A 12,503-nucleotide genomic window follows, 5' to 3' on the forward strand; every position below is an offset into this window, starting at 1 on the left:
CTCCTTCCCTCACAAATTCAATGGTTATATAGTCCATCCTTTTGGGGTTGGAGTAACCATGGCTACCAAACTGTACACTCCCACCGAAGGTTGTATGGTACCGTGATTATATTTCTAGGGATACTGCCGGGTAACCATTACCTCCCATAAGGAGATAATAGAATCCAAGTCAATCTTTGTCATCAGGCCCCTTGACCTCAGTCATGTCTACTCATCCTCTCTCCATACCCAAATACCACCGTGCCCCTAGGGGGGGGGGGGGGTGAAGATGCCATGGTGCAAACAGCTGATTCACTGGAAAAGTCTATAGGAAAACTGTAGAATCACCCCCAGCTGTACCCTGCCCTCACACAACAGGCTCTGACAGAACATTAACCTTCTCCTGGACTAACTCCTCTGTCCAATCACCTTGCAACACCACAGACTGTTATAGAACAATGACTCTCCCCCAAGAGATACTGTACATTTTGGTATTACTATTCCAAATTTTAGTCTGGTCTTAATAATACAGCAGACAAATGATTTGCACTGTCACACACATGACATCACACGACAAATACCGAAACACACACTCAATACTTTAGATGAAATACATCCCTGAGGATCGATGCTGTAATCCCTAGCCAGATCCTAACACCCGAACCCTGATCATATGACCTTAACCCCAGGCCAGAGAGCCTAACCTATCCTCCCATTAATTAGACCAAGCAGCAGGTCCCATCCCAGGGGACAGAAAGGGGACTTTTTCTCACTTGCTCAGGGACACCATAACAAGCTGAGACAGAGACTTAGAGAAAATACATAAATAACTCCTGCACACACAATTCCTCTGTGCATACTTACTGTCAACGTTTTGGTGTACAACCTTTTCCAACCTTTTTCAAGGTCTTGAAAAAGGAGGTGTACCAAAATGTTGACAATAAATATGCAGAGGTAAAACCGTGTACGCTGGAGTTATTCATATTTTTTTCTACAATGTTGATTTTGGTGCCGTAATTCCCTGCTCCACAAACAAGAAAAGCGAGTAGTGTTAACTCTGTTCGAAAGGTGCTAAAGAGAACCTGGACCTGATGACATACTGTGAAACAAAGACATTCTGATGTGCATATCTTTGTATATTGTGTTGCAGGGGAGCATACAATGTTATGTCATCTACTAGATAAATGCCTTTAGATGCTTCCTGATTTTATGAAAGGGGCAGCAATACCAACAAATCAAAGGATGCACTGAGACTTCTTGAAGTGTAACCAACCGGAGGGAAGCAGAGTGTTGTGGGGAAAGATAATTGAACAAAGGTAGATTAAAGAACCTTGAAATGGAAATGATTAAGTGTACCTCATCTCTAACATTTTTTTTAAACTTCCATTATATGGAAGTTAAATAGAAGTTATAAACAAATGACTGCGTAGCCTTGTGGAAAACTGACATTTTCCGAAATATTTCATTGTGTTCTCTACTTTAATACAATGGAGTTAGATAGAGTTAATGGAGTTAGAGTACACAGAGTGTACAGAGAGTACACAGTGGCAGAATACCTGACCACTGTGACTGACCCAAACTTAAGGAAAGCTTTGACTATGTACAGACTCAGTGAGCATAGCCTTGCTATTAAGAAAGGCCGCTGTAGGCAGACATGGCTCTCAAGAGAAGACAGGCTATGTGCACACTGCCCACAAAATGAGGTGGAAACTGACCTGCACTTCCTAACCTCCTGCCCAATGTATGACCATATTAGAGACACATATTTCCCTCAGATTACACAGATCCACAAAGAATTCAAAAACAAACCCAATTTTGATAAGCTCCCATATCTACTGGGTGAAATTCCACAGTGTGCCATCACAGCAGCAAGATTTGTGACCTGTTGCCACAAGAAAAGGGCAACCAGTGAAGAACAAACACCATTGTAAATACAACCCATATTTATGCTTATTTATTTTCCCTTCGGGTACTTTAACCATTTGTACATTGTTGCAACACTGTATATATACATAATATGACATTTGTAATGTCTTTATTGTTTTGAAACTTCTGTATGTGTAATGTTTACTGTTAATTTTTATTGTTTATTTCACTTTTGTATATTATCTACCTTACTTGCTTTGGCAATGTTAACACGTTTCCCATGCCAATAAAGCCCTTTGAATTTAATTGAATAGAGTTAATGGAGTTAGATGGCGTTAGATAGAGTTAATGGAGTTAGATAGAGTTAATGGAGTTAGATAGAGTTAATGGAGTTAGATAGAGTTAATGGAGTTAGATAGAGTTAATGGAGTTAGATAGAGTTAATGAAGTTAGATAGAGTTAATGAAGTTAGATAGAGTTAATAGAGTTAGATAGAGTTAATGAAGTTAGATAGAGTTAATGAAGTTAGATAGAGTTAATGGAGTTAGATAGAGTTAATAGAGTTAGATAGAGTTAATAGAGTTAGATAGAGTTAATGGAGTTAGATGGAGTTAGATGCGTTAATTGGAGTTAGATGGATTTAGATAGTTAATGGAGTTAGATAGAGTTAGATGGAGTTAGATGAGTTAGATGGAGTTAATGGAGTTAATGGAGTTAATGGAGTTAGATCGAGTTAATGGAGTTAGATCGAGTTAATGGAGTTAGATCTAGTTAATGGAGTTAGATAGAGTTAGATAGAGTTAGATAGAGTTAGATAGAGTTAGATAGAGTTAGATAGAGTGAGATGGAGTGAGATGGAGTTAGATGAGTTAATGGAGTTAGATGAGTTAGATGAGTTAGATGAGTTAGATGAGTTAGATGAGTTAGATGGAGTTAGATGGAGTTAGATGGAGTTAGATGGAGTTAGATGGAGTTAGATGGAGTTAGATGGAGTTAGATGGAGTTAGATGGAGTTAGATGAGTTAGATGAGTTAGATGAGTTAGATGGAGTTAGATGGAGTTAGCTCTATCTAATGCCATCTAACTCCATCAACTCTATCTCTCCATTAACTCTATCTAACTCCATTAACTCTATCTAACTCCATCTAACTCCATTAACTCTGTCTGACTCCATTAACTCTGTCTGACTCCATTAACTCTGTCTAACTCCATTAACTCTGTCTAACTCCATTAACTCTGTCTAACTCCATTAACTCTGTCTAACTCCATTAACTCTGTCTAACTCCATTAACTCTGTCTAACTCCATTAACTCTATCTAACTCCATCTAACTCCATTAACTCTATCTAATGCCATCTAACTCCATCAACTCTATCTCTCCATTAACTCTATCTAACTCCATTAACTCTATCTAACTCCATCTAACTCCATCAACTCCATCTAACTCCATCAACTCTATCTAATTCCATCAACTCCATCTAACTCCATCTAACTCCATCTAACTCCATGAACTCTGTCTAACTCCATTAACTCTGTCTAACTCCATTAACTCTGTCTAACTCCATTAACTCCATCAACTCTATCTAACTATCTGACTCCATTAACTCTATCTAACTACATTAACTCTATCTAACTACATTAACTCCATTAACTCCATCTAACTCTATCTAACTACATTAACTCTATCTAACTACATTAACTCCATTAACTCCATCTAACTCTATCTAACGCCATTAACTCTATCTAACGCCATTAACTCTATCTAACGCCATTAACTCTATCTAATTTCATTAACTCTATCTAACGCCATTAACTCCATCTAACTCCATTAACTCTATCTAACGCCATTAACTCTATCTAACTCCATCTAACTCCATTAACTCTATCTAACGCCATCTAACTCCATTAACTCCATTAACTCTATCTAACTCCATTAACTCTGTCTAACTCCATTAACTCTGTCTAACTCCATTAACTATATCTAACTCCATTAACTCTATCTAACTCCATCTAACTCCATTAACTCCATTAACTCTATCTAACTCCATTAACTCTATCTAACTCCATTAACTCTATCTAACTCCATTAACTCTATCTAACTCTGTCTAACTCCATTAACTCTGTCTAACTCCATTAACTCTGTCTAACTCCATTAACTCTGTCTAACTCCATTAACTCTGTCTAACTCCATTAACTCATCAATCATCAACTCTATATAACTCCATCAACTCCATCTAACTCCATCTAACTCCATCTAACTCCATGAACTCTGTCTAACTCCATGAACTCTGTCTAACTCCATGAACTCTGTCTAACTCCATGAACTCTGTCTAACTCCATTAACTCTGTCTAACTCCATTAACTCTGTCTAACTCCATTAACTCTGTCTAACTCCATTAACTCTGTCTAACTCCATTAACTCCATCAACTCTATCTAACTATCTGACTCCATTAATTCTATCTAACTACATTAACTCCATTAACTCCATCTAACTCTATCTAACGCCATTAACTCTATCTAACTCCATCTAACTCCATTAACTCTGTCTGACTCCATTAACTCTGTCTGACTCCATTAACTCTGTCTAACTCCATTAACTCTGTCTAACTCCATTAACTCTGTCTAACTCCATTAACTCTGTCTAACTCCATTAACTCTGTCTAACTCCATTAACTCTGTCTAACTCCATTAACTCCATCAACTCTATCTAACTATCTGACTCCATTAATTCTATCTAACTACATTAACTCCATTAACTCCATCTAACTCTATCTAACGCCATTAACTCTATCTAACTCTATCTAACTCCATCTAACTCCATCTAACTCAATTAATGGAGTTAGATGGAGTTAATGGAGTTAGATGGAGTTAACTTCTCTAGGATAGGGGGCAGCATTTTCACGTTTGGATGAAAAGCATACCCAAATTCAACTGCCAGCTACTCATCCCCAGAAGATAAGATATGCATATTCTTAGTAGATTTGGATAGAAAACACTCTGAAGTTTCTAAAACTGTTTGAATAATGTCTGTGAGTATAACAGAACTTATTTAGCAGGCGAAACCCCGAGGACAAACCATTCAGATTTTTTTTGTTTTTGAGGTCACTCTCTTTTCAATGGATTTTCATTGGGAATACAGATTTCTAATTGACCTTCTTGCAGTTCCTACCGCTTCCACTGGATGTCAACAGTCTTTAGAAATTAGTTGAGGGTTTTTCCTTTGTGTAATGAAGAAGTACGGCCATTTTGAATCAGGGTCACTTGTTGTGTACTGTTAGATAGAGGCGCGTGACCAGAAAGCATGCTACAGATTGTTTTAATCCTGTATTGAACACAGATCATCCCGTCTTCAATTTGATCGATTATTTACGTAAAAAAATACCTAAAGTTATATGACAAAAGTAGTTTGAAATGTTTTGGCAAAGTTTACAGGTAACTTTTGAAATATTTTGTAGTCATGTTTCACGAGTTGGAACCGGTGTTTTTCTGGATCAAACGCGCCAAATAAATTGACATTTTGGATATATATCGACGGAATTAATTGAACAAAAGGACCATTTGTGATGTTTATGGGACATATTGGAGTGCCAACAACAGAAGCTCGTCAAAGGTAAGGCATGAATTATATTTTTATTTCTGCGTTTTGTGTCGCGCCTGCAGGATTGAAATATGCTTATCTCTCTTTGTTTACAATGGTGCTAACTTAGATAATAGCATTGTTTGCTTCGCCGAAAAGCCTATTTGAATTCTGACATGTTGGCTGGATTCACAACCAGTGTAGCTTTAATTTGGTATCTTTCATGTGTGATTTAATGAAAGTTTTATTTTTATAGTAATTTATTTGAATATGGGGCTCTGCATTTTCTCTGGCTTTTGGCCAAGTGAGACAGTAGCGTCCCGCCTAAACTCAGATTTTTGGATATAAATATGAACTTTACCGAACAAACATACATGTATTGTGTAACATGAAGTCCTATGAGTGTCATCTGATGAAGAAAGGTTAGTGATTAATTTTATCTCTATTTCTGCTTTTTGTTACTCCTCTCTTTGGCTGGAAAAATGGCTGTGTTTTTCTGTGGCTATGTACTGACCTAACATAATCGTTTGGTGTGCTTTCGCCGTAAATCCTTTTTGAAATCAGACATGTTGGCTGATTCACAACAAGTGTTGCTTTAATTTGGTGTCTTTCATGTGTGATTTCATCAAAGTTGGATTTTTATTGTAATTTATTTGAATTTGGCGCTCTGCATTGTTACTGGCTTGTCCCACATATCCCAGAGAAGTTAATGGAGTTAGATAGAGTTAATGAAATTAGATAGAGTTAATGGAGTTAATGGAGTTAGATGGAGTTAGATAGAGTTAATGTTAATGGAGTTAGACAGAGTTAATGGAGTTAGACAGAGTTAATGGAGTTAGACAGAGTTAATGGAGTTAGACAGAGTTAATGGAGTTAGACAGAGTTAATGGAGTTAGACAGAGTTAATGGAGTCAGACAGAGTTAATGGAGTCAGACAGAGTTAATGGAGTTAGACAGAGTTAATGGAGTTAGATGGAGTTAGATAGAGTTAATGGAGTTAGACAGAGTTAATGGAGTTAGATAGTTAATGGAGTTAGACAGAGTTAATGGAGTTAATGGAGTTAGATGGAGTTAGATAGAGTTAATGGAGTTAGATTGTCACACCCTGATCTGTTTTACCTGTCCTCGTTATTGTCTCCACCCCCTCCAGATGTCGCTTGTTTTCCCCAGTGTATTTATCCCTGTGTTTCCTGTCTCTCTGTGCCAGTTCGTTTTGTATGTTTCCAAGTCAACCAGCGGTTTTCCCGTTCTCCTGCTTTTTGCATTCTCCTTTTTCTAGCCCTCCCGGTTTTGACCCTTGCCTGTTTCTGGACCTTGTACCTGCCTGCCTGACCATTCTGCCTGCCCTGACCTCAAGCCTGCCTGTCTGTACCTCCTGGACTCTGATCTGGTTTTGACCTTTTTGCCTGTCCACGACCATTCTCTTGCCTACCCCTTTGGATTAATAAACATTGTAAGACTCCAACCATCCGCCCCATGTGTCTGCATTTGGGTCTCGCCTTGTGTCTTGATATAGATTTAGTTAGATGGAGTTAGATAGTTAATGGAGTTAGATGGAGTTAGATAGTTAATGGAGTTAGATGGAGTTAGATAGTTAATGGAGTTAGATAGTTAATGGAGTTAGATAGTTAATGGAGTTAGATGGAGTTATATGGAGGTGGAAATGATGAGTTTGGTAGAGCAGAACATCTTTCTGTGTTCTCTTGATAATATCATTCATAGCAAGCCTCCATGAGATATGCATGATATAAGCATCTTCATACTATTATTGGAGAGAAACAGTGGTGCTTCACTGCAAAAACAATTGACTTGCTTAAGTATCAAATACAGGTCCCCAAACAGGCTGAGCCCAAGACACGTTTTGCATTTTGATTACATACAGTGTATGTGAATCTCTGGAGTGTCTATTTTTCTGTGTATGTGTCCCTGCTCCTTTTTCGCCATCTCCATATCTGTGTGTGAGAGTGTGTGTGTGTGTGTGTGTGTGTGTGTGTGTGTGTGTGTGTGTGTGTGTGTGTGTGTGTGTTTGCTGCCCACAGGGGAATCTCATTCCCCTGTTGTGATATTCAGCAGTGATGCAGATGTAACCCAGCCAGGCTGCCTGGGCAGACAGTCATCCACCCTGACAGAGGACCGGAGCTCTGACATCATCCCATCAGAGCGCCAGTCAACACCCCCAGGGGAAGCACGATTAGATGAATAAAGAGATAGAGAGGTAGGGGGAGGGAAAGAAAGGGCTGACAAAGGGAGGGAAGGTAAGTAAAGGGTTAATAGATCAATCAGATCAAGGGAGGAAGAGAGACTGCATGAGAGGCAGAGAGAGACAGTGAGAAAGAATGAGAGATGGAGAGATGAATTGAGAGGAGGCGGGGTTGGTGTTGTAGAGGGCAGCATGATGGAGGGAGGAGATGGAGGTGAGTGGGAGTGAGGGGTGGGTTCTAATGATGGGAGAGGGGGTGGAGTGGTGAAAACATGAGAGATGAGTTGTATCCATAAACATACAGTATATGGGCATGCTGATCATACAACACCCCAGGAGAGCAGTGCAACACAAGCACAGGTCCCCAAGCTGTGAAGGATGAGGCCGGAGCTCTGGTGTCAGCCCACTCAGCGCAAATCAGCAGGCCACCTCCCTCCGCTCCAGCTTAATACAACTAATGGAGCCATCTACTATATGTTGTCCAGCTAACTGCTGTTTGAATACTTCTGAGTTTTCCTGATTGGTTGGTACCCCGTGAATTCTGGTTGATGCTTCAACTGATCTTTAAACTCCCTCTTATTGCACAAACACTAATAAAGTAAAGAGATGGTAGTGATGTCATTTCCTCCTCATATCTCACTTAGATATTGATTAAGGTGAATTTATGCTACGCTTTTTTCCACACAGGACTTCCGAAGCGGATTTCTCACTGTTTTTCATCAGATTATATAACTGTGCTTTCCTTTAATCAACTTTGTGTTCCGACTCAAACGCCTCAGTAAGGCATGGTGAATGACTTCCTGAGACAGAGCTGACATTTTATCAAAATGGCTCTTTTGTGCTGACCTATATTGCTGTTCCCAGCCAATCAAGTTACCCTGAGCTAGCTCCAGAGGCGGCCATGGAGACCGTTGCCAAGCCAGAAGAGTAATTATAAGGCTTGACTCAGTTTGATTACAGGCCAGATGAAGAAACTCTGGCTCCAAGGAGTTGGTGGTCCAGGCTCAAAGAGCATGGAGGGCTGAGCTCCTTATTTACGTGTTCTCTGTGTGTCTGCGTGTCTGGGGGCAGGCACTGTCATGCTACAGCAGATTTTATTTTGAAGATGGTAATGATACTGAGCTGCCATGATAAAACTCCGTAGCTACTGCATGTTGGTGGGAGGGTTAGTCCAGTGACTCCAGTCAGCTGTGAGGCTTAAGGCGTCTGACACAATGGACCTCAGCCACCAGTGCATGACTCGATGACCACAACTTCAATAACCAGCTTTAAGGTATAGCCTACAGAATACTGTATTCACTCTTTGGACCGAGTTTTTACAATACAAACACTTTCTGGATCAGATATCATATCTGTAAGAATGGTATCGTCAGAGAACAGTACAATGCTCAATAGAAGCAGCTGCCGTAGCATGCTTTAGAGTCAGACAACATTGGGGTTAAACTACTTTGTGGAGCATCACTAATCTCGCAGCACAAATTTTTCCAGACTACTAATAAATACAAATGACTTCCAGGATAATTTCATTGTTTTCCTCCCTCATCTCCTTGTGGATAGAGCTTGGTTATCACTGGCTTTAGAGTTGTGCTGTAACACTATGATTAGTTTCTAATTGAGCTGCCAGAGCAAAAGAAACAGAGATTACGCTGCCTCTAGTTTATGCTTCTCACGAAGCTTTGATTACCTGCTTCTAAGCATCTGAGTTCACACTCCTGTCTCCTGAGAATGAGCCAAGGCATATCGTTCTCCATCCATCTGAATAAAGATTCCCTCTCTGCCCGAAATAGATAATATTCCGTTGTACTCAGTACTACAGGGATAAACAAGACAGGTCTCACGGATGCAGCAGAACATATTCTCCATTTGAGAGAATGGTTGACCTTCCCTCTCTACCAATGACCCTTTCTCTGTCTATGCAAGGACATCCTATTCTCATATACAGTAAGGTGTGTGTATGGACGGAGGGTATATGCTTTGTCTGTCAATGTCAGTTTCCACCCTTTCATCTGTATGTGTATTTATTAATCTCATTGAACTGTATGTTTCTAGGCATCTGAATGGTTCCATTTCTCTGAGTGAATACTTCTGTCATTTTGGCAGTGAGTGTACATTTCTCTAGCAACCTGAGAGCAAAGGTTTCTCTCTTTGTCTCACAGCATATGTGTGCTCTCTCACACACACACACACACACACACACACACACACACACACACACACACACACACACACACACACACACACACACACACACACACACACACACACACACACACACACACACACACACACACACACACACACACACACACACACACACACACACACACACACACCCACCCACAGGGATCATCCATTTCCATCATCTTCAGTCTGCTGGGATCCATCATAAGGCCAGGGGTGGTTAAGGCAGGGGCACTGGGACCCACACAGGGGTAACTAGAGAGACTGAGGTATGGACAGAGATGATGATTGAAAGTGGTTATTCATTGTGGAAGGACACTAGACAAGTTGGCACACGCGACAGTGCCTCGCACCAGATCGCTTTGATTAAAGACTGGTGTTGGACAGGCACCCGGCCAGGAGGAAGAGGGAGAAGATGAGCATGCAGGCGTGCCTCCACACCGTGACTGCAATGTAGGCATTTCAAGGCTGAACAGGTCATAACCGTGGCATGACCGTGAAACACGATTAGTATGACCATGACAGGACAAACCCACAGGCCAAAACAGCACAATAGCGTTCCTTCAGAACAAAATTCGTATGTATTCTGACCGCTGCACAGAACTCCATCTACCATCGTTCATATTTTGTTCCTTTTAACACTCAGTACAAAGGAAATGTGGAAATTCCAGGAGGCATTACAAATGGTATTGAAATCATAAGATGCAGTACAAAATAGTCTACATCAGAGAAATTCAGTGAAAACAAACTATCGTCTGATGAATGTAAGAGCTCATCTGGGACAGAAATGTACTGAACGCTACCATGAAAAAGCACTCACTACTACACCACCTTACACAGTAGGACTCCTTACCCAATAATAGGGATTTATGTACAGTCCACTACCCATGAGGGACAGGAGGCAAGCAGAGCACTCAATTCCTGAGAACGTTTTAGGTGATAACACGGCAGCCTATCTAGCTGTTAGCTCACCACAAGAGTTGCTCTGGTTCCTATTTCCTGTTAGCGTGTTTGTACTGACAGCTGTTGGGGAATGCATATGGAGTCGGTGGCAGAAGAAGGGTTAGCATATTTTTAGACAGGCATTTCACACGGGGGGACCACACTCCCGAATAATGAGTCCGCCCCCACCATGCTCCCTGCTGAGGAACAGAGACACGCAGATCAAACCCTCTTCGAGCTGGCGAGGAAGAGCGGGAGGCAAACAGGCTAACAAGGGTGAGGCAGGATGAGAGGGAGCATGAAAAGAACAAGGGCGCATGAAAAAGGAAATATGGGAAAACTGAGGAAACAAAGCCAAAGCAGACTTAGAATGGCAAAAGTCAACAAACATGTTGCGGTAAGGCTAGGACCAATGAAGTGGGACAGGATGTAGACACATAGTTAACACTTGATGAAAGGACATTCTAGTGTTATTACCTGCTAATTCCTATTTCAATCATGAGAGGGAATTGGGGAATGGTTGATTGGCTGGGATCAGAGACATGGTGAGGAGAAGCTTGTTGAATATGTAATAAAGCTCATTAATTCCTGCTACCTTCTCAGAGTGACTATATCTAATCCTGATACTAATGTACTAACTCAGGACTCTCACAGCAGCAAGACACTGAAACCAACCAATCAGATGCTTCTGTCAGACATCCAATTACAGCGTCCCCATTGGGTCGTTATAGGCTCCCTCTCACTGTGAATCATGCCGATCACACAGCAGCTTGAAAACTGGACCACAAGGATCTGTTCTGAATCTATGAACATCACACACACTGCTGAGAAGTCTACACCAACTATTTTCCTTCAATCTCTCTTATATCATTTCACCAGGGCTTTATCTCTCAACTCACTCTTTCTTTCATTCTTTCTTTCTTTCTTTCTTTCTTTTTCTTTCTTTCTTTCTTTCACACTCTCTCTCTTTCTCTTCCTTTCACTCTTTTGTTCGTAGGCTGGCTGGTACCTTGATTTGTCCGGTGGAGTTGAGTTTTCTTGGCACGCTGGTGCTTCCTGTAGATCTGGGAGGTTGGCGAAGTCATCTTGTTCAGCCAGCCCGATCGCTAGAGACAGAACAACCATCTTCCCCTCGCTGCTCCACACAACGAGTACAGAGACAGAGACAGGTAGTTAAAAAAAACTGTAAAGAGGAGAGAAAGGTCAAGGTGATATTGATTGGTGAAACATTTACATATTATCACTTGGATTGATACAAAACCTCCTCCTTAAAACATTTAATTGAACCCAAGCTGTTGTAGACACAGATTGTTGACTTGCTGTGAGCTTTGGAGCGTACCGTGTAACAGGCTTTAGTCATATTGAAGTATGCTGAGGTCTGAAAGGGGCCAGGCACACAGTGCTCTTAACAAGCAAACATTCACACACTCCTGCACACACACACACACTCCTGCACACACACACACACACACACACACACACACACACACACACACACACACACACACACACACACACACACACACACACACACACACCCTTAGCTTCCCCTAAGGGATCCTCTTCCACGGTTTGTGTAAAGCTGTGAGGTGAGTCACTGTTTCTCTGGACCCTGTCCTGTCTAACTCTCTCCATCATTCTCTTCCTTCCCTCACAGCGCCTTTACATAACACATTCCTGACCCCTGTTCAACAAAACCCACTCTGACCCTCACTGTTCTCTAATCATCTTCGGTCTTCCTGGACAAGAATATCACAA

At 41.0% G+C, this 12,503-nt stretch overlaps 1 protein-coding gene across 6 annotated transcripts in view; it reads right to left on the minus strand.

Moving 5' to 3' along the window:
- Nucleotides 1-12,503, minus strand: part of LOC139575026 (synaptotagmin-7-like) — a 117,090-nt gene that overhangs the window by 24,764 nt on the left and 79,823 nt on the right. For all 6 annotated transcript variants that reach the window (XR_011674867.1, XR_011674868.1, XM_071399939.1 and 3 more), the window contains one exon: nucleotides 11,755-11,880. Coding sequence is in view for 4 of the 6 variants with exons in the window: in XM_071399939.1 (XP_071256040.1) it covers nucleotides 11,755-11,880 (126 nt within the window). In the remaining 2 variants the exon portion in view is untranslated. The remainder of the gene's footprint in view (nucleotides 1-11,754; nucleotides 11,881-12,503) is intronic.

Source organism: Salvelinus alpinus, chromosome 5 (assembly GCF_045679555.1).
Source record: "Salvelinus alpinus chromosome 5, SLU_Salpinus.1, whole genome shotgun sequence".
Lineage (NCBI taxonomy): Eukaryota > Metazoa > Chordata > Actinopteri > Salmoniformes > Salmonidae > Salvelinus > Salvelinus alpinus.